The sequence below is a fragment of the Eublepharis macularius genome, chromosome 18 (genome assembly GCF_028583425.1).
Source record: "Eublepharis macularius isolate TG4126 chromosome 18, MPM_Emac_v1.0, whole genome shotgun sequence".
Classification (NCBI taxonomy): Eukaryota; Metazoa; Chordata; class Lepidosauria; order Squamata; family Eublepharidae; genus Eublepharis; species Eublepharis macularius.
In genome coordinates, this window is record NC_072807.1 from 39,789,930 (window position 1) to 39,812,680 (window position 22,751).

At 51.2% G+C, this 22,751-nt stretch overlaps 1 protein-coding gene across 1 annotated transcript in view; it reads right to left on the reverse strand.

Annotated features, from left to right (window-relative positions):
* Positions 1–439: 439 nt before the first annotated feature.
* The window catches only part of TBC1D2B (TBC1 domain family member 2B), a 28,841-nt gene continuing 6,529 nt past the window's right edge, over positions 440–22,751 (reverse strand). Inside the window, exons 3-13 of the mRNA XM_055002237.1 lie at positions 20,305–20,470; positions 15,688–15,848; positions 13,867–14,084; positions 13,112–13,471; positions 12,079–12,189; positions 11,771–11,964; positions 10,546–11,043; positions 9,864–9,981; positions 7,464–7,649; positions 6,767–6,888; positions 440–4,022 (exon numbers count right to left, since the gene is read on the reverse strand). Of these exons, the coding sequence (XP_054858212.1) occupies positions 3,827–4,022; positions 6,767–6,888; positions 7,464–7,649; positions 9,864–9,981; positions 10,546–11,043; positions 11,771–11,964; positions 12,079–12,189; positions 13,112–13,471; positions 13,867–14,084; positions 15,688–15,848; positions 20,305–20,470 (2,330 nt within the window). The 3' untranslated portion in view covers positions 440–3,826. The remainder of the gene's footprint in view (positions 4,023–6,766; positions 6,889–7,463; positions 7,650–9,863; positions 9,982–10,545; positions 11,044–11,770; positions 11,965–12,078; positions 12,190–13,111; positions 13,472–13,866; positions 14,085–15,687; positions 15,849–20,304; positions 20,471–22,751) is intronic.

A 22,751-nucleotide genomic window follows, 5' to 3' on the forward strand; every position in this document is an offset into this window, starting at 1 on the left:
ACCCTCCTGTTGGTGCTCAGCGTCCCTCTGCCCTCTGGCTGTCATCTGCTCCGCCCCCCCCCCCCCGTCGGCCTCCTGCCCCAGTTCAGAGTCTCCTGCAAAGAGTGGGATGCTTTCTCCCTCCTACCACCAGCCTTCTAAAGCCATCCAAAGAACAAGGAATCGTTCAGGAAACAGGTAGGCCATTTCCTTAGGGAAGGGGCCGCCAAGGCAGGGGGCCGCCTGCTTCCAGCTGACCCACAGCGTGCAACGGGGGGGGGGGGGGCAGGAGCTCCCTTCCCTCTTGCCCCTAGCAGCAGGCCCAAGCCCTGCCAGCGCCAGCCTCCCGCAGCCCCTGGTCCACCTGGCTCCTCTGTCCGAGGCAGGGTGGGGCCTATAAGACCACACACATTCCCATGCCCTATCATTCTCTCGGGGAAAAAGAACTCAAACAACAACAAAAAAGTAATTATTTATTTTTTGCCCAGTTTTACAAAAATTTCCAGCAGAAATTGTTTACAGTTTGTAACTGCAACCCTTTTGTTGTGCTGTGCACCCCTGGTTGTTTCTGAAATGGCACTTCCCAGGGACAGAAGAGGTCGAGTCCTGGCCAAGAAGGGAACGGGAGAAACTTCTCCACCCAAGGTGGAACTGACATTCGCTTAGGCGCCCCCCTTTCAGCAAGCGCAAAGTGTGTAGTGCTAGACAATCTCCGTCTCTAGTGTGACAATCATACAGTGACCCATCCAGCTTGGAACCTCTGACAAGCGACCTCAGTGGCGTGGTTATACAATTCTTAAACAGAAACCATGCATAAGATACTTTGCATATATAATATGTAAGACATTCTGAAATTCTTTACAAAAAAGAAAGCATAGCTCATTGCAGTAAATGAGACCTGAAAAAAGTGAAGACAAAATATTTCAGATTCTAGGAAGGAAAAGACAGAGTAAGTCACTGGCTGTGTTGACCGCTCGTCTTCAGCCTCCCCGCTCTTCATGGCTCAACATGTTCATTTGTGGATAGGAGCCTTCGCAACGACTGCTTGCCTCCTCTAGGAACATCCCATGGCACTGCAAACTCTGAGAAAGGATCCCACAAGCCAGATTTCCAGTTCACTGGTGATTCATGTCAGTCTGCCGAAGCCTGGGATACCATTTGCCACGGGCAAGGGCCCAACGTGGGGAACGTGTGCGATCCTTTCCCAAGAGAGTTAAGGCGGAATTTTACGAAGGAAAAAAGTGGCACTCTGTCGGAATGGCCAAATGGCTGGCAGCAAGAAGATCATAGCGTGACTACTGTGATTCAGACAGGCACAAAGAAGAACCCCGATGGCGGCAGCAGGAAAAGGAATGAGCCCTGCAAACTCCCCAGGCAGCCCTCCTCATTCAGGTTTGCCGGCTGGAATGAACTTCACAATCACACAGTCAGAAGTGCTCGAACACTATCCAGAACAGCCGTTTCAAGGAAAGCCCACTGACTCCCTCCAACAAGCGAGAGCTCAACTCAACTAAACAACGTAGCCACAGACCTGGATTTGAGGCTAGCTCTTCAAAACAACATTCTGAAAGCTGACACCATGAGGCCATCCATGCAGTCCCATCCAAGGTCCATATATTTCCTACAAGACTGGAGTACAGACCGTGCACAGCAACACGCGGGACACAAACATGCACAAACACCGTGCAGTAGAATTCAAGGGCAAGGTAATGGGGTAGGAGCTGGATCGGCACCTCTAACCCAAGCAATGTCTCCTTTGCCCCAGGCTCTGCAAGCCTCGTCTGCATTGCTGATGGCTACAATCACTGGGCCAAAGCAATCAACCATCGCAGGAGCCAAGCTGGCGCATGCCACACAATGCCAGCATAGAATGGAGCAACCGCCAATACTCCGGCTTTGGTTGGGGAAAGGCAGAGGTGGCACCCTGGCATCCTGATGGGCACACAGACCCAGTTTAAGGGCATTCCTCTGAAGCACAGCCAAGCCTGTCTGCCATTCCTATCATTGCTGTGCAAGTAACCGGCAATACGCCTGAGAAAGAGAATGGCCGGGCTCAGCAAAAAGGTCCCAACCCACAGATGTTGTGAGGCTCTCTCCTGCTGCCCAGCCACGCCGCAAGCTGCCCTTCAGGCACAACTGATGCAGGAGGAAGTGGCTCTTTGACAGCATGCACTGGTCCTCCTGCACACCTGTCCAGATGTGAGCCTCTCAGAAACCAAGCGAAAGGTTTCAGCAACTTAAGGTGACTCGGGGCGGGGGGGGGGGGGCTGCATGAAAGGAATTCTTCAGAACTGCTGGGTCTCAGGCTGCACCCCCAGAAGAGAGGGGGAGAAGGAGCCCGTCCCAGGAAACGTGGAACACCCACCGCTAAGCAACAAACGGATAGGATTTTCTCCAGGTTTAGCTAAGGCAACACAGACTCCCACAAAGGTCACAGTAATAAGACAGAGGAATCCACTCCTAGTTTTTCACCTTCATCGAAATGAGACCTTGCAATGGAATGCGTTCGCAAGTGCAAAAGGGGGAGAAAGCACCAATGTTTTCAGAAATCCAATCTGGGACTCTAAACCAGCCGAAGAAACAAACATTCTGAGTTCTGCATTTCTAAAAAAGCGTTTTCCTTCAGACAGAAAGCAGGCAAGCAATAGAACATCAACTGCAGGATTTCTTTGGGGTGCTTTGTGACAGCACAAAATTAAGCCACTTTATAGTACTTTTGCAGGTTGCGTTAGGGCAATATGTTTGTTCCTTTGACCAAAAAGTCCCAGGTTCATTGCGCCATAAGCTACCCATCTCCTGGAGGCCAAAGGGACAGGCGAACAGGAACGCCCTCGCCTGGCCATAACAGGAATGTCCCAAGACAAGCTGCCAGCCCGCTTTGCAGTGCCGGAGTCCGTCGGCCAGGGCCCAGCGGGCTTCATTACCTCCTGAAGAGAGCAGCTATGCCGGGGAGGGGGAGGAGGCCCCGTCTTCCTCATCCCCACAGCAGAGCAGCGCTTCCTCTCACCTTTCCTGTCTCTGAGGGCAGAAATACCACCTTACTTCTCTTGTTACGAATTTCTATCTGTAACCTGTTCTGGGGCATGTCAGCCACCCCACCCCGGCCGGGACCAACAGAGTGGAGACTTTCATAGCATTTTGCCCCTTGACTGGAAAGTGCCCAGCAGCTCTCCAACTGGCCCCAGGTGCCTCACCACGTTTCCCGAGCATTAAGTCCATGTGCTGATCCCCATATGCTGCCCGTGTTTGTGCTGCTTTTCAAACAAACGGGGCTGAATGGCCAGCCTTCAAGCGGCCAGGGAACGGAGTCAGTTTGGCTTGGTTTGCTCTTTTCTTTTTTTTGCTTAATGTGACGACGGAGGCGAGCGAGGCACCTCCCCCCCAGAAGGGGTAGCTTGCACTGCCATCACATCCCCACCCTGTGGCAGATGGAAGAAGGAAAGCAAGAAGGAAGCAGCCAGAACATGGATTTTTGGGGAGGGGGGGATTGCAAAGACACGAGAAGAGGCGCACCTCCAACCACACCCAGTCTTTTCATTATTGCTTCTTCCACGGGGGCTTCAAGAAGAGGTGCTTCAAAGGCAGAAAACTGGCACCGGCCGCTCAGAAGAGAAGCTCCTCTAAGGCTCTTGCATTCAGTCAGGACTGCTGGGCCTCTGAGTGGGGTGGGCAAGGAGCAAACAGGCCCTCAAGCGCTGAGCTTTGGAAATCTGTCCTGCACATTTCCAGTTGCCAATGCTTATCATGTTTAAGACAGACAGAGAGAGACACAGACGGGGAGTTGCAACACTCCCGAAACTTTGGCCACGATTCCAAGAAGAGTCTCAGCTGGGGAGGGTGGACAGCCTCAGCCATCTTCTTCGTCGTCACTTATGAGGTCCCTTTTATCGGGGTCGGTTTCCCGTCCGCGCAAGAAGTCCTCCCGAATGGTTTCCAGTTCCATCAGCTCCAGGCGGACTTTCTCCAGGTGGAAGGCCCTCCGGTTCCGGATCTGGCGCAGGGGGAAGGGATTCAGATCCCCAAAAGCAATACTGATGAGTTTCCTAGAAAGAGGATCACAGCCACAGATGACTGCCTGCGAGATCCATACAGAGACTTCCCAAACACACTCCTCGACTAAAGGCTTCCCAGGCGCCAGCATTTGCAAAACACGCCCCCCCCCCCCAATCCATTTATTCATGTCATCAGCAAGTCCTCACATCTTGGGGGCCGGGAACTGGAGGAAGAGAAGTTTGTCATAGGGAGCTCTTGGTAAAACAGTCACAGGCTGAAAGGGCCATCCCAAGCCCTGAGCATCAGAAACTGGCAAACCCTCGAGGTTAAAGCGGCACTTTCAGACAGGTTCTTTGAGAACCTTTTTATAAGGACAAGCACTTGTTGTGGGGGTGCCATGACCTGGATAGCCCAGGTGAGCCTGATCTCATCAGATCTCAGAAGCTAAGCAGGGTCAGCCTTGGTTAGTAACTGGATGGGAGACCTCCAAGGAAGACGAGGGTTGCACAGGCAGGCACTGGCCAAACCACCTCTGTTGGGCTCTTGCCATGAAAACCCCAGTAAGGGGGGGGGGGGTCGCTGTAAGCCAGCTATGACTTGAGGGCACTCTCCACCACCACTACTTGTGGGGGTGGGGGAGAGACAGAAGAAGAAAATTCATTCCTGATGCTGCGCAAGGGATTCCATCTCTCCTAGCAGCATAATAGCTGCCTTCTACCAAAAAGCGATCTTTTTTTTTAAAACCCACCACAATGTACAGAATCAAACTCCCACCCCTAAATGTCATATCCCGTTAAGTTGCTTCCGGCTTATGGCAGCCCTATGAATTAATGACCTCCAAAATGTCCTATCACTGGCAGCTTTGCTTGGGTCTTGCGGAATGAAGGCTGGGGCTTGCCACAGATTCGGAGTTGTATTCTGGAGTAAAAAGGGAGGAAGGGCCAGGACCCCAAAATGCTTTATGCAGAAATGCAGAATTTGTACAGCGTAGCAGTTAAGCAGCAGGGCTGTGATGCAGGACTTTGCTGGTTCAAATCTGGCTGCTGCCAGGAGCTCAGCAGGTGGCTTTGGCTAAGCAAACGATGCAAAACCAAGTGATTCAAAAAGGCTTTTTACTCAGACAGGAGGGAAGTATTGTAGGGAGGGGGTCTCAGATGCTTCGCTAATGAATTAGGGACCACAGACTTCACCAGTGTGTTGCCTTGCATAATATCTGTTGCTTTGAATAGGTACTCCTATGTACTACCTGTGCTTCATGTTTTCTAATGTCAGTCCTAGAACTATGTTGTTTCAGCAATTTTTCAACTCCGTATTGGATCCTTGCTAATGCTATATCTTTGTAAAATCCTGTGACATTGTTTATGGAAATGTCCTTGATACTGATTGTACTAATCTCACACTAAGTAATCCGCCTTGAGTCTCAGTGAGAAAGGCGGACTGTAAATGACATAAATAATACGCCCCTCCTCTCAGCCCAGCTCCCCAGCCACGTTGTTGGGACAATCATGCTGACTTTGTTCACTGCTCTGAGTGGACTCTAATCTGTCCAAAGAGCGATACATAAACGAACTTTGATTATTATTATTAAGCACTGCCCGGTCTGCTCCAGCTGTTTTTTCCTCCACTTGCTCCCCATTTAAGACAACAGGTGCTGCTCACCAGATTCCACAGACGAGCGGAAACAAGATCCCCGTGCCTGGTTTCGCTTTTAAAAAGAAAATTATGCCAATGTACATCTTAGAACAGACTTCCAGCTACCTACAAATATATTTCAGCACAACCTAAGCCTGCTACTCCAACTGCATATCTGTCGGGAGAAAAAGCTCCTGCGGCCATTAGTTCTTCCACAGACCGCACCCCCCAACACCTGCTTGAAAAGGTAACTACTTCATGCGTAACACTGTGGACTGCAGATTTCCCGAGAAAGGTTTCAGCCCTCCACAGCCGAAGACAAGGTAGCCTGGCCCATGTGAGGAGGAGGGTGGAAAGACTAAAGGCTAACCCACCTTTGTTCCAGCTTAAACTTCCATGAGTCAGGGCTCACTTCTTCAGCTGCCACAAGAAGGGAATCATTTTCCACATTTGTATAAGGAAAGTTATAGAGTAAGGGGAAGGGAATCAGGGCAGAGAGAGCTTGGTGTGAATCCCAAGTCTTTCAGGTGTGACTGTCTGTGTAAGGGACTGGGACAGAAGGGCTGGTCTGGAGCGTCCAGTCTCTGTCCCCCACGGATTTAGCCTGTTCAGCTCAGCAGGGGGCGCCGTGCCCCAGTATCACCAGTGTGTGATTTAAAAGGGGCCGCCCTCATCGGGAAGGGCGTGTTTCCAGAGAACTTTTATTAACTGTCACAGGAGAAGGTCTGGCCGCCCACTCGTTTCATTCATTTTCATTTCATCTATTCAATTTTTTGTCCGCTCTCCCCATGGCAGGCTCAGAGCGGAGTAACAACCAGGTTAAAACACATTAAAACATACATAAAACACATAAAACCATACAATGATAGAACTCAGTTCATACAATAAAACTCAAGATGGCGGCCCCCAAAATATGCCCCGCCCGATTAACATGCAAGGGGCGGGAGGCGGAGAGAGCAGCCAGTCTGGTGGAAAGCTCAGAGGGGGTCACAATATGCACCCCCGCCCCAACAGGAGGCTAAGCTTTGGAAAGCCGCATTAATTCGCTTTTTGCATGCTGCACATCTTTTCTTTGGTGCTGAGCATTTTCAGCATTGGGGAATTTAAAGTTAAAAGTTGTTATTCTTGCCTCACAAGTGGTTTTCCTAGCAGAGGCTCTTACCTAGCATTGAGGATCGTGCGTGTGAAGTATCTGAGGTACTTGAAAATGGACATTGAGTCTTGCAGTTTTAAGATCTCCTCCTCTTTGAACTTGAAGAGGGCCAAGGCAAAGCGGAAAATTACCTAGAGGGTTGACAAAATCATGTGTGCAGCGAATGTCGCTTCCAGAGTCCCGTGACTTTAGCTGGCCCCATGGCAGGGCCAGAAGACTGCAGATTCCACTGCCCTGTGTCCCCCACCCCCAATAGGTATCATTCAGCCCCCTCAAGCTCCCCCCCACCCCCACTCCTGGGATTCTGCTCCTTTGCCAAGCTCTTCACGCTGAAAGCTGAGGTTTGTAGGATGTTCAGTTTTGAAATGAAGGGGAATTCATACAGCTCTGGCCAGTGTTACTTGCCAATCTCATTCAAGGCAGACAGTTTTGTTCACCCAATTCTCCACGCAGGACTCTGATTACCAAGCCCCACCCCCAGCCACTATGATATTAGCCACAACTCAAGGGATGCTCGCCTGTATAGGCACACAGGAACCCTGCTGGACTGCACCCCTCGTTCGGGTGACCTCCAGTTATAAGGGGTTTGTAATGAGAGCAGGAAACAAATGTCCTCTATAAGGCACCCTTCTCCGCACGCCCCAAGCAACCAGCCGCACTAGACCAGGCCTGAGTGCAGGGAGGCTTCTGAGGCCGCAGCCCGTACCTTGGGTCCCTCGTACAGAAAGGAGTCCCAGATCTTGAAGAGGACGTCGCTGACCACGCTGTCTACAAACACGACCAGGAACCAGTTGAAGGTGATGAGCGAGTAATCCACTCGGTGGTGCTCCAGGTGAGCCTGCAGCCGCGGCAGCTTCTCACTCATCAGGTCCTTGAAGACTCGCTGGTCAACCTGAACGCACACACGGGAGAGAGAGAGAGAGAGGGGGGAGAACGACACTCGGCAAGGCTTTCAAGAGACGCTTCGCAGCATCTGAAGGCAAAGGGAAGACGGAGCCGTCACCAGAGCCAAGGACCAACGGCTACCAGGGTTAGGGTTCCCCTGTCACAAGCCAGGGCGCTGGGTTTGGGGCAGGGGAGGGAGGCCAGAGCTGCGAAGGCCCAGAAGGAAAAAATGCAGACATACGGAAAATACATCCTCTCCCCAAGAGAACATTTTGGGAAGCATGGGGAGGGGGAGGGGTCTGGCGTAGTCTCTTTTGGAATGAGAGAAATGCTGTCCAAGACAAAATTTTACTCACTCCAAACAGGTAGCGTGAAGGTTTCTATGTAAGGCAGCGTGCAGCATCAGAGAATGACCGGGGGGGCCGGCAAGGATCACGGGAGGGATGGCAAGGAGCCAAGCCACCACCACCACCCCGTCACCGCTGGCGTTCCTGCCCTGCATCTCCTACCCCTCATTCTGCCCCTAGCTTTACTGCGGTGGCGGCTCCCTGCCTCTTTCCCTTCCCCCCTACAACTTTTCTGTCCGTCCCCCCTCCCTCCAATCCGTCACTCCCCTCCCCCCCTTTTCCTTCCAGTGGCATCGAGTCAGGCAGTGAGCCCAGTGCAGCAGGCCTGGTTTCAGTGGGGCTGGGGGGGGGTGAGGCCCACTGGGGTAGCTTTGGAGGCTGCCAGCAGGATGGGGCTCCACTCCTCAGGCAGCAGCACTTGCACAGTGACCCGGTTTTAGGCCTTTTTTGTAACACCCCTCCCTCCTGCTTTTGAATTTTCAGATTTTTCTGCAAACCTGAGGGGTGCTCCAAGTTTGCAAAACCATTTGGTTGTAGCCAAGAGAGCCGATTTAAGTATCAGCCACTTGGCTATTAGATATATGATAACTCCTCTGTGCCAAGATATGCTCATTTAAATGTCACTAATTTGGTTCTAACTGATTGTGCTGTAATGTCTCCAATTATAACAATACCCTACTGAAGAATTCAGTGTTTCCAGCATTATAAATGTTATCTCCAGATAAGCTGCTAGGCCCATTAGGATGGTATGAGGCTTCCTGTGTTTGATCAACACTTCTTGTTTACTACAAAACTTTGTGCTATTTTCAGTGTTTATTTTTTCCTACTTCTCAGACAGCAAAAGTTATATACAGAGAAACAGATGAATTGGTTTCATTTGAAGCACATCATTTTTATAATTTTTTTTAAACATGAAAAAAAAGCCCCCAGCCAGCCCTTGTCAAAGCAGCCGGCTGTCTTTGCATTCATTTGCCAGAAGGCTGAAAGACGAGGAGCTTGTAAGTCCTTTTGCCCTGCCCTCTCGGGGACGTGATGGCAGGCTCCATTCGGCAGGTTCCTCCTGCTATAACGAAACACACTTGTGAGCATTCTGTGTGTATTTGCATCACGCGGTGCTTTGGGAGACGCTGGCTGACCTGCCCAGAGTCTCAAAGACCAAAACTTAACAACCGCCCACCATTTCACACCAACGCCTGTCTGAAGTGCTGTGCAAAACCCACAAGCCTTCCACTTGTTCCAGTCTCAGGACTTATGTCAACAAAGCAGCATTTGTAGTTAGCAACTGAGACTGGGACAAAGCAACAGCCGAGGTGGCCGGTCTATGCGGAGGCTGCAACACTTCAGACCGCAGGGGGGGGGGGCTCATGGGATCCATTACCCCTCCTCTATGCAAAAAGAAGAGGGAAGTCAGGACAAAAGGGGGCTCCCACCTGGCCTGGCCTGCTCTCCGGCAGGCTTGTTTGCCCCTCCAACAATGGAGGGTGTCAGAGGAGAGGTCCCTGCACCAAGGAGCCAGCAGCCTCAAGAGGGAGGCCACAGTGAGAATGGAGGCTGGCAAGGAGTGTGCGAACAGAGGAAGAGCACGCAGCCCTCCCAGCTGCATATGCTTCAACTTCATGTCAGGAAGCTGTGCTTAAGGCTTGTCCAATGGGTGAGCTGGGTGGTGGTCGTGGTAGGCATTACAGGAGTGCTCTTCAGGGGGCAGTTCCAGGCATAAGGAATCAAATAAAAGGATGTAAAAGCAGCGGAGCCGCAAGATGCCACTGCCGTAAGAAAGAATATTTTGGCACAGAGGAGCGTTCCTTCCGGCACCCCCCAGCACACATGTCTCTTCTGCTGCCTCAAGAGACTGAACATGTTACTGCACTCTGTACCTGAGATCCTAGAAGAGTTTTCGTATAATAATCCTGAGCCATGAAGACTTCCACAATTGTAACAAGGCACCAAAATGCATCTTCCTGCTCCAGGTAGAGAAGTGCAATTGCCACCAGTCTGAAAAAAACAGTATGAAAAAGAAATGAGAATAGTCTCAGCGCTGTTTCCCTGGGGAGCTACCCGGAGGTTCAGATCACAAAGAAGGACAGGGGTGAAGCACAGTTGGCTCGCTCTGCCCCGGACTGGGATTCAAGGTCCCTAAGAATGTGCCTGCCCTTGCTGTGTCGCAAAATTTGTGCCTGTCCCTGGAGTACCAGGTGACAATAGCCATCTCTTGGGAAGTAAATCCCACTCCTTTCGGCAGAACTTGTGTCCCTTCCACACTGCCTCTTTGCCGAAACTGACACTCAAGCCAAGCAACGCAATTCTACACCACTTGCTGTAAGTAACCCCAGCTTGCTACAAGTGATTAGAAAAGCTGTAATTGACTGGATGCAGGACAAAGGCTAGGCTCCGCTGACTGGCAAGAGGGAAAGAGGGGAGAAGAGAGTGGCTGCCGGAACACAGAGAGACCAATTTAATGCAGTCTTATAAATCAACACACAGACACATGCAGGAACAGTGCCAGTTCCTGCAACACAATCGAGGAATTTGGAAGAGAGAGGCAGGTAAGATCCCCACCTGTTGAGACCTTGGCAATATCCTATGTCTGGATTCCGCCAGGAATACGCAAGCAAAACATTCCGCAGCTTCTGGATCCCTTCAGATGTGGGGGAAGAGTAATGCTTGTTGTTAGGCAACGTCCGCAGAAGGTCCAGCTCAATTTGCTTGGATGCCGGGTTCTGCTTCTTCTTCAGGGCATTCTGAAGCAGGGCTTGAAAGTAACCTGGCTCGTCCCTCTCCTTGAACTTCTTCACATGCTGGCTGATGCACCACTTCCACATCCTGGAGCGATGGGCATGCGGAATGCCAGCCCGAATGAGGTTCTTCAGCTCCACGCAGCGCACCATCTCTCTGTTCACGGTGCCGGCCAGGTAGTTTTCCCATTTCACCCCTGTGGACATCTCCTGGTTCTCAGTCAGAGAGAGGGACTTCAGATCCAAGGCCCGGACCTTGGCGACCAGCTTCTCTTCCTCATCATCTTCTGGGACTGTCTGAAACCCATAAATATCATATTCGCTGCAAAAGAAGAGAAGGGTCCAGATTAACGGAGAACCTCCCAACCTGGAAGCAAAATTCTCAAGCAACGCATAAAATACAATAACCTGAAACCAGCTGTCATTTCCTTGTGCCTTTGAGGAAGCGCATCAGTATGCTGTCAAGTATGAATGTAGCAATGGTTAACTTGAAGTTAAACTGATTCATACTACCAGTTGTCCAGGTTTTATATCAATGTAACTCTTATTGAGAAACCAAAATGATTTCAAGATAGGTAGCCATGTTAGTCTTTCTGTAGCAGTAGAAAAGAGCAAGAGTCCAGTAGCACCTATAAGACTCACAAAATTTGTGGTCGGGTAGGAGCTTTCGTGAGCCACAGCTCACTTCTTCAGATGCCAAAATGATTTCTTTTATGTGGGTAGCCATATTGGTCTGCAGTGGAACTCTAAGGTGGTCTTGCTGGTCCTTAGGGTGCCACTGGACTCAGATCCTGCTGTCCCAAAATGATTGCTCTCTGCCCACCGAAATAACTTACCTGTTATGTGCCAAAACACCAGCTACCATTTTTCCAGGGTGGCTATGACAAGGCGTTCAAATTCTGTTGGTTTGTGTGATTAAACAACTCACAAGAGGAAATTAAGGCCATCAGCTGAGTTTGTGAGAGCTGCACCGAAGAGGCCAAACGGAGCTGTGCTGTTTTCCCAAAGGAGAATGCCAGGTGTGAAGCCCGCTGGAGCTTTATGCTTACCTGACCAGGTGAGGCTTAAAGACAGTCTGTTCCGGCTGGTCACTCGTCTCCACTTGCAAGGCATCTTCCAGGAGCTGGGCAACCACGTCGTGGCAGGGGCTGTGCTCCTCAGAGCAAACCGGCGTCTTCATTTCCTGAAGCAAAATTAGGTACTTGCTTTCCACTTGACAGAGTTTGGCTTCCAGGCTGGTGCACTGCACAAAAGATGACACAAAAGGGCAGGAAATTTCATTTTAAAATTTCTCCATCTGAATTTCAGGCATTTGTGAAAAGCAGAACCACTAAATGAGCAGCTGCCTTCGGCTCACCTTTGCCACCAAATCTCGCTCACGGTTTTCAGCGTTTCTTCGCAATGCTGAAAGCTCCAGGATCTCCTTATTCAAGAATTTATTCTGGGTTTTGTAACCCTGAAGACTGTCCTGTTGAGAAAGGGGAACTGCATGAAGAAAGCAGATGTGGTATATGCCTGAGGATACAGAAACCCCACTGGCCCCGGGCAAGACTTTCCCGCCCTCTCTAGCGCCAACAAGTGGGGTCTCCCCCTTGGCACACAGGCAAGAATCAAACCCGCAGGTCCCCCGCTGATGACCTTGTTTGCTCATGCTGGCCTCCCAGTCTCCCCAGCCTCACCTCTGTGGCCAGGCCCCCGCATTCACTCCTGATTCCTGACGGTTTCCCACTCCTGCACAGTGGCTCAGAAAGGACTCAGCCACCCCACAGCACTCCCCCCCCCGACCTGTGCCTCGCCCTCACCACGCCCCTGCACTTCAGGAGCTTGACAGAGGTCAGGGCTACATGAGGCAACAGCAGAACTCAACAGGCTGAAGTTCTGCAAGGCATCTGCGGGTGAGAAAATCCAAGCAGGGAGTGTTCCAAAGATTACGGTATCATTAAGCAGAACTCACAGGCCAGGAGAGTGACCATCAAAAGAACAGTGGACACAGCACCAGCTAACCCTTCCACTTCACCGGGAAATGGAACTGGCTGCGGATTGTAACACATCTGATTCCTTTGCCTTTGAAATTTTTCCTTCTCACCAGCCCTCTCCCCCGTTATTTTTAAATTTTACTGTTTCAACTGCCTTTTCCTATTATTTTTTTCACTCCCACAACTTCTTAAGAGCGTCTCTTTTGAAATCAGGCTTCCCAAAACAACTGAAGTGCATGTTTGGGAGACCAGCAGAACACATCAAGATCCAGTTTCCATTGCAGCAACAGGCTGCTTCACTCACACTCCAGCCTCCACGAGGCACCAGCCTGTTTCTAAGGCGCCGCCTCTGTTTCAAATGACCAGTTTTGTCCCACAAACTGTTATTGAGACTAGGAAGAATCCAAGCCCTACGTTCAGCCTGTCGAGTTCCTGCAGCTCCTTGTCCGCTGGGGAAGCCGTAGGTGACAGGCTGGGCCCGCTCTGGTCCTGGCACTCTGTCAGCTCCCGGGACAGCTTCACAATGACTTCGTCTTTCGCTTGGATGGTCTCCATCAGCATAGCCAGCTGCTCGCTCAGGCCGCACATCTCCTGCTGCAGGCTGTCCTTCTCCAGGTTCAGCTTCTCCAGCTGGTTGCTGAGACCCAGAATCTGTCGGTCCTTCTGGTGCAGCAGCTCCAGGTTGTCCTTCGGGCCCACGTCACAGAGGGGGCCTGCAAAATACTTGTCGTATTGAGACGATCGGACGGTCTGCTGCAGAAGACGTACCAGTTCCTGAGAGGGAAGGAAGAAAACAGTCCTGATGGCCTCAGAAGGAGAGACAAAGTCAGCCAAGTCATTTTAAAACTAGGAAGGGGCAGATCGATTGTTGTCTTTGTATGGCCTACTAAAAATGCTTCCCGGAAAAGTCTCTGATGCACAACTGTCTGTCTCTGGCTTGTGCAGGCCTCCGGTCTGGGAGCTGGGTCAACCAGGAAGGAGCGGAAGGCACTTGGCCTGGACTAGCAGAATAACTGAGGAATCCTGGAATGCTTGGGATGAATCCTGAACCCTGGGAAATGTCATTCCCCTCCACCCTGCACCACTGTCGCCACCGGCCAGAACGCTTCCTTCCAGCGCTTGCCAAACCAGCCAGCAGACTGGCCCGCGCCACTGGAGACGGAAGCTACCTTTTGGCTGGACACTTCCTTCTTGAGTCTCTCCAGCTCCTCCTGCTGCCTCTGGAACTTGACCTGCATCTCAGAAGCCAGCTTGTTGCCGTTGCACTCCACAGGAGAAGCTTCGATGCTGTTCCGGCTTCTGCTGGTGGCGATTATTTCCTTTAAAGGGCGTCTCGTTTTGTAGGGAATGCGGCCAAAATCAAACGGAAAGGCCGGGGAAGACACGCCTGAGGAAGGAGGAGATTTTTCCCAGTTCAGATTACTGTAAAAAAACTTTTGGACTGATCCTTTGGCTTGTTACAGAATATGCCTGTGCTTGCTCAGCACATCTAGACGCAACCGAATCATCCCCAAAATATTTCCAAGTCTATCTGGCCTGGGTTTCATTTTTTTCATTTGGGGCCATGACTGTTAGAAGTCAAAGTAGTCTCTGATGACAACAGAGTCTCAGCCAACCAGCTGCCTTCCCAGATGAGGAAATCGTAGCACTGTGGTTGGGGGTGTCAGATTAGGACTGGTTCAATGGCGCACTCAGCCACAACGCTTGCAGTGCGACTCTGAGCCCCTTGCTCTCCCCAGACAAATCTAACTCAGAGCCACTGCAAAGAGGAAGCAAAGGAGAAGAAAGAACTGCATCGGCCTCCCTGAGCCCCTTGGAGGAAGGGCAGAAGGGTGGGAGCGCGGCATCACATCCTCTCCTCGGCCACCGAGGAGAAAACCTCCAGCTCGGCAAGTTAACAAAAGCACCCTCTTCCTCGCATCTGGTGGCAAAGGGAGGACCACGTGCAGGGCTTAGCTCCAGGACAGACCCAGAGGACTGGATTCAGATTCTAGATAAAGCTGAAGAAAGCGAGTGCTTCTGAGCGTGCAAAGGATGCGTTCCACAGTGGCTGTATTTATGTTTTTCTATGCATTTTAGCTCTAGTTTTGTTTTCATGAGGTGTTTTTGTTGGTTTTAAAGATGTGATTTTATTACGTACGTTTTAATTTGTTAGCAGCATTGTGGCCCCTATGAGGGGTGAAAGGCAGGGTATAAATTTTGTAAAACAAAATTAAAATTAATAAACCCAACAGTGGAGGAGTCATAGGCCACTCCACAACCCATCAGGCAGAAACCTTCCAAGTTCAGAGTAAAAGATGTACAAGCAGACCGCACACGTGCATCCATATGCATAGACACACAAACACACACTTTTTGAAAAAAAACCTCACCTGTATTCCTTGAAGGAGTGTTCGGGCGGGGATAAGTGGGAGGTAAGTTTGGACCAGGGCAGAGCAGGGAACGGAGACCGGACCTTGCCCACATCAAGCCCAACCGCCAGTCCAACACACCACACCACTACATGATTCTCTCACACGCACTACAATCATTTTGTGACACGCACTGCAAGCGTTTTGGTGTTAAAGACACCCCATGCAAGAACACAGCCGTACGTTTTTGGGTGGGTTCAGTGGAAATAAGTCACAGCAACGGAGCTTCAAGAGCAAGCCGGCCTGGCTGCCAAGGTAGAGCAATCCAGAGACCAGTTCCTGGAAGTGGTAATGCTGAGGTGGGAAGGAGGCGCCGTCTGGGGCTCCCCTGTGTGGCCCACAGCTTCTTGCAACGCAGGAAGAAGCTTCCACCTCAGCTCCCGTTCCTACCACAGAAGGTCTTGTGGGAAGGGGCCTTAGAGGAGCAAAGAGGCTCCCACCCACCCACCCACCCCACCACAGTGAAATCTGCTCTCGTGATGCAAATTTAGGCCTGGGTTTTTGGAAAGCACCTCCCCCACGTCATAAAAGTCAAAGAGCAGAAACCACCGGGGGGGGGGGGGGAGGAACGTTTGGCACCTTTGCTGGGTTCCGACGAGGGTCTCTTCTTCTCCTCTTGAACCATCGACTCCTCCAAATCCTTGGGGGTTGGGTCCAGCATTTCCCACTCCTCCGTGTAAAAGACACTCTTCCGGTTTTCGCTGTTTCCTTTCCCAGTTCTTAACGAAGACATCGAATTCCTGAGAAGTACAGAAGTCTCAAGTCGTTCAGCGTATCCAAAAAGCAATGTCATTGTAAAAACGGTGCTCAGCTGTAAACTCCCTTTCCAAGAGGGAACCTATGAGACGGCCTTGTTCTGAACCAAACCGCAGCTCCACCAGGGAGCCACAGCTCTTCCCAGGTCAACCCTTTTCCATTTTATGATCAGTTCTTTGTGTGTCTCTAGAGTGGACAACTTAAAACAGAACATACACACTCAACCACGAGGCTGAGACCATTGAGCTTGCTCAGCTGCTTCACAAAGATGTTTTTGCAAAGCCCCGCCAAGTTTCTCTCAGCAAAGCCGCACTAGAATTGTCCCCAAAGAGACTCAAAACAAGGGCACGGTTCGCTGGAAATGATTCTGCAAAAAGAGATCGGAGATACGCACAAGCAGAGCTTGCCAGAACATTGTGGCTCTTATCAAGCTTGATAAAAAATTACCACCCACCCACCCCCAAAATTCTGGTTCCTTCCAGGGCTTCAGAACGTCAAGAAAGTGTATACCTCTATGTATACAAAGGGGACAAGGAGGGGGAGAGTAATTATTGGTTCATTCTACATTTGACATAAAAATACTGGTTGCCAAATCTCACCACGTGATTACCGCTGCCCGAGGTTACTACAGTACAGGCACTTTAGACACACTGCCCTTTGGCTCAACTGCAGTGGTGGGAGCAGCAGCTCTTCCAAAGAGCTTGGAAGGGGGCCAGCAGCTCCAACCAGAACAACAGGAGTCTCCTCTTCTGACACCAGTGCAACTGCTCTCCATAACGACCCAGCCCGCTTTACTTCCCACCCCTGACTATTTCACTAGACTGCTCAGGAACTATTGCAACATATGCATGTGGCCACACTGCGGAGTTCTGCAGAGAGGAACACATTCCCAGCATGTGATCAAATGGCTGCATTTCAACAGGAGAAAACAAGACCATGGGGGCCCGGCAGCTAAACAAGGGGAACTTGGTTAAATCAGATTTTATGTCCCATGGCTGCCTCTAACTTCGGCAAGCCCCAGGGGATTTCTTAGGGAGACCTACCCTGCCCCTTGCGTCTAGGCAATTTCCCTCCCTCCAAAGCAAGCGGAACCAGGCAAACAAATCAATGAGGTTTAACTGTATCATTTTGAAACCTGGGCAGGCCCCTTTCGTTAGAGGCATCCTGCTGTCTCCTGTTATGCACACACTATGTAAACCTGCCCTGAAAGGCCTGCATCGCCCCCCCCCCCCCACACACACACAGCTTGATTCCAGGTGCCCTTCAAAGTACTGGCTTATAATTCTCCAACAGCCTGCTCCCATCAACCTGTCCTTAATAATAATATAACAACATGCGATTTACATACCACCCTTCATGACAACTTAATGCCCAGTCAGAGCGGTTTACAAAGTATGTTATTATTATCCCCACAACAATCACCCTGTGAGGTGGGTGGGACCCCTGGGAGCTTCAGAAGCAAGGTGGGCGGTAAAGCAAGAAGACGGCCTTCTCTGATGGCCCTGCACTTGGACACACCAAAGGCCATCCGCCTGGCACCAATGCCCTTATTGGATAGCGGTGAAGCAAGTCTTGTTTTCTCAGGCCTGGACAGTAGAAGGGCTAAGCATCTCCGCCCTGGAAGCTCTTGAGGATTTGACTGCAGTTACTGCAGACGGCAGCCTTCTGCTGGATAACTGTTATGTGGTTTATTATGGTGATTATATGCAACGTGAGCAGCCTTAAACACCTAGAGCAGAGAGATGTGTGTGTTTTTAAATACAAAAGAATGAATAAAATCTGTTTGCCACCTAGGAGGAACCCTGGCATGAGATGCAGAACAGAGGCTCAATTAAAATATTTCCTTCCTTTCCCCCTTTTTGTTGTTATTAAAAATATTGATACCCTGCGCTTCCACATTCACTACTCATAGCTTTAAAGCAGACAATTAAACTAGCAAAAACTAAATGACCAGCTCTAAAATTTGTAAAAAAGCCAAGTAAAAGCAACTGACGATCACAGCTTTGGAGTCAGGGACCGGATCCAGAGCACACATCTGGTCTTTATGGAGCAGCTGTGCACATCGCCTAAGAGTTCGGAGCCTGAAAGCGCTAGATTTCCTCTGCCCTTTCCACCCCCCTTCGCACTGTGCAGGCTACCACGCAGAGCGTGTTGCCCTGAACTGTAATCTGGCTTTAACGCAAAGGCAGGAAGGTAGGACGTAAAGGTAGAAATAAAAACGTATGCAGTTAGATTCCCACAAGAGAGGGGTGGTCTTTAGAATATCCTGGCCGCAGGCTCTTCAGGGCTTCCGTGTTAAAGCCGGTGCTTCGAACTGGCCCCAAAGGCAGCAGGGAGCCCCAGAAGAGGCACACAATCGGAGTGATACGCCCCACGCCACCTGCCTCCGCCAGCAATGTGGAGGCCACGTTCGGGGCCTCCTCTGAGCACTCTCCAAAGGCAGGCCGTGCAGACACAGTCCTAGCAATCTGGGTGCCACGAAGGCAGGAGCAGCTGTGGTGAGGCCTCGACAGCTCAGAAGAGGGACAGCTGGCAGATCGGCAGAAGCTGATAAAACATCCAGGAACAGAATCGGATCCAACAGCCGTTTGAAGCAAAGCTCAGGAGTTAAGAGGCAAGACCGGCCCCACTTTCTCACGCCTCCCCAACCCCAATATCCAGCCTCAATTCCCTTCCCTCATTCTCTGCCTTTGGTAATCAGTACAAAGAATATTCCATTTCTGGCAAAAAAAACCTTGGGATGGCCAAGAAAGAATGTACCGTAAACAGGGCTTTTTTTCAGCGGGAACGCGGTGGAACGGAGTTCCGGAACCGCTTGAAAACGGTCACATGGCTGGTGGCCCCGCCCCCTGATCTCCAGACAGAGGGGAGTTGAGATTGCCCTCCACGCCGCTCAGCGCCGCTAAACTCCCCTCAGTCTGGAGATCAGGAGGTGGGGCCACCAGCCATGTGACCATTTTCTCCGAGGGCAACCCACTGAGTTCCGCCACCTCTTTCCCCAGAAAAATAGCCCTGACCGTAAACATGTGCAAACATTCCAAGTTTGCACAAGAGCAGACAGAGTTGAAACTCAGGCGTCGGAGAACCCTGAATCAACCCAAGGAGACGGAGGCCGAGGAATCAGCGCATCAAAGGAGACTGGACTTTGCTGCTAACAGCTAGCAAAGTTTAATGGTTCAGAGGCCCAGTGGCGTTCGTGTAGTCCGAATGACAAACCCTCCACACATACTAGTGGGCATTCAGAACTGTTGACCCCATAATCTTTCATTTAAAAGCCACTTCGTCTATCTTTGAGGGAATGGCGGGGGGGGGATCCAGTACTAGGCACTGAAATCACAAGGAGGATGGGGGGTCTGATTTTTCCAGGGCTACTTAAGGCTGCACACATCCTGCCCTGAAATAATCTGGGGGAAGAGCTGGGGAGGGGCTACAACCCTCACGGCCAGCCCATAGAGGATCACCTTCCAGGGCAGCCACTCATTCACAACAGCAGCTGACCAGGACTATTCCAGAAATGAGAAAGGGGAGAGGGTCACAAGGCAGCCAGAAGACCAGTGTGTGTGTGTGTGGGGGGAGAAGTGGGCCACAGGCAGAACAGCAGCTGCAGGGGCTTGGGCCTTACTCCTTCTTCACCGTGCTCCCCCACCCCACCCCAGCCCCAAAGATGCAGACTGAAATTCAGACGTTAGAGCAAGATCTCTCTGCAGCTTAGGAGATGCATGCTGGGAGGCCACAGAACATTGCAGCAGGGGGGGCGGCAATTTACAGCCCTCCTCCAAAACTTTCTCGGGGACTTGAGCAGGCCACCCCCCCCAACCCCCCCCAGTCTCAACATTTGGCCCCTCCTGGGCCACCAACACCCCACACTGGCCCAGGCCTCAACTAGCTGGAAATTAATTTCTCTATGCACCCAGGGAGTCTCCCCAAGCAGGTCCAGGGCCCTTACCTTGCCTGCATTTGGGCCTGGATCTCCTGCTTCCATCACCTGCTTGGGGCCAGCCAGTGAACTATTATAAACCAGGGTAAGCACAGCCCTCAGGCTCTTCAAGGTGCAGCGAGGGGTCATTCCCACGATCTCTGACATATCATGGTGGGCTAGCAGCCCCCGGACAGCAGCCCCCTTATGACAGCTGAAACCTGGGCATTCCCTCCTGCCCCTTCCGTTCAGTTCCCATCAGAATTTCCACAGGTTCCCCATTCAAAAGCAGTTCCGAATTCCAAATGTTATTATCTAGGCCATGTTCACTCATTTCTTGCAACACAAGATCTGGGCACTGGAAGCCTAGGTCAGATGCCCCCCCCCCAGCCACGCCTGCTGGCAGCCTCAAGCCCCCACCTGCAACGTAGCAAGCAACATGTTTCATTCGAAAAGGACAACATTTTAAAGCTGAGCAAGCTGCAATTATGCACAGTTTGAGAAAGAGGAGGCAGGCTGCTCACTTGATCTCGTTCCCCCACTGCTTCAAGGCAAAGTTAATGGCATTTGGCTGGCCTGGGACTGGTTGGCACGCCGCTTGCTCCCCCACCAGTTCCGTGGGAGCCGTCTCCACTGCTAGGACATTTCTGGCCCTCTCCGCCGAGGCATTCAGAGGCACGATATTCAGATCTGAAGAGCAACAATCAAGATTTCAATAACACCACTGCCAACAGAACCCTTTGCAGCAAGCCCCATCCAGCTGGCAAAGCGGCTATGAGAGCCCCCTCCCCCCCCCAGCCCACATCTGCCCTCTGAAAACCAAGCTGCTGACCAACCAAGAGTCACTTCCATTCTCCATCATGGCCTACAAAGCAAGATGTTCAAACGGGCTTGACTTCATGACCCAGCGCACCATCATTAAGGCTGGTGTGAAAGAAATGAAACGGGCCAGAAAGGGGAGCAGAAGTCAATGAAGATAAAGAGGGGTTCCCTTCCTCTCTCCCGTGCAGCAGAGCTGGCAATCCGGAGACAGCCCAAGTGCCCTCGCTGTAAGCACTCCACGCAACTCCCCCACTTGACTGTGCATCCAAAGGGGGTCCAGCATGCTCCATCTTGCGAGGACCTGCAGCTGCGTAACAGGCAGCAGATAGCCAGCACAGACCCTCGGTCCCCTGCAGGGTCCCCTCGGAGTTCCCCCTCAATAGCCCTTATTCCCCTTCTGTCCTTTCCCTGCTTCATCCCAACTAAGAAGGAAGCCTTCCCCGCTCCGGCAGCAGACCCCCTGCCTCCGAAGGAAGCCCTGCCCCTTCAGGACTCTGCCAGAGCTTTCAAACACTGGAGCCAACAAGATTTTCAGGGCATGAGCTTTCAAGGGGCAAAACTCCCTTCTTCAGGTAACATTTGCACAAGTTTTTCTCCAGATCACAATAAGAACAAAATCAGCAGAACTGTTGGAAAAAGCAGTTGCATAACCTGCAATCAAGGCCTCTTAGCTTTCTACTAGCTAGTAGGAAAATCCACTGTGAGATGCAAGCAAGCAAGCGGCACAGAAGAGTTACCATACCGGTGTGTGTGTGTGTCTGTGTGTGTGCGCGTGGTCAGGGCTCCGTTGGAGCTTTAAACACACAGAAAGCCCCAGGCCAGTATCTGCCACCTTCAGCCAGTGGATCCCAAGAAGCAGGTGCTTTACAAAGGGAGCCAGACGACCGTTATTGTCTGTAACATTTTAGACAGTTTTCACAGCACTGCTCATTGACTATGACCCGGTTTCTGTTGCCCTCTTCTTCAGCTTTATGGTCCTGCTTTATTGGTCTGCATTATACACTCTTCTATTGCCTTCTCCAATTCTGTACCCCCGTTTTCACTGCATTGCTTTGCTTGCTGCATGCACCCTGTTGTTCTGCTGCACCTCTTCAAACTGCGTACTATGCCTCGAGTCTCAGCACAAGAGGCGGATGCTAAATGAAGTTAACAAATACAGGGCCTCTCTCTGCTGTGGCTCTCTGGAGCGATGTTCTTAAGCAAGCACGAGCTCAGTCAGAGGTAGTTGCACCATCCGTGCAACAGACGCGTGCAAACTAAGCATTTAGTCACCCCTAAAAGTGGCCAAGGCTTAGAGCCAGAGAACGTTATTCAGTGAGTGATCTCTGCACAATAAGGCTCTACCATGCCATTTCCGGGGGGTAGGGGGGGGTAGAGAGATTGAATGTGACGTATGTGAGTGACGTGGTGAGAGGCGAACATTTTCACCTGCTCCCTCCCTCCCAACATAAAGAAGCTGTCTGCAGTGTGGCCTGTAGGTGCCTGTGAACCAGCACGCAGCTTGATCTCAAGATCCGATTTATACTATCGTCTTTTAAACAGGTTCTGTTCAGAGCTTTCCGTTTCCTGGCACTTCCTTGATGCTCTCTCCCTGTTTGTATTTAGCACAAAAGCTAAGCGGGAACAACACCAGCTCACAAGCATAGCATCAGAGTGTTTTGTAGCCCATATTTGTCTTTAATAAAAGAACAAAACGTTGATGAAGCGAGTGCTTCAACCTAAGGGATGAGCGGTTCTTGTCCTTCGCCTCTCCTTCTAGTCAGGCTTCAGTCAATTTTCCTTCGAGAGCCAGTGTGGCACGGTGGACAGATCTTCACCCTAGGATCTGACGGACCAAGTCTCAACTCTGCCACAAAGTCTGCTGGATGGCCGTGGACTAGCCTACAGCTTGGCCTACCTCACAGGGATATGGGGAGGATAAAACCGGGGAGGGGCACGTGTGCCTGAGCTCTCTGGAGGACGTGTGGGATAGAGACACTGCACAAACTAATTCCTCCAGCACACCTAGCACTCTAACACACCACATGTGACCACTGATACGGTACATCTCCTTGAGATTGTAACTTGGTAGGCAGCGTCCATTTGAAGAGCTCAGCGTGACCCCAGAGATCGTGGACACCTTTATCAAAAGAAGTTCCTCCCGCATTAG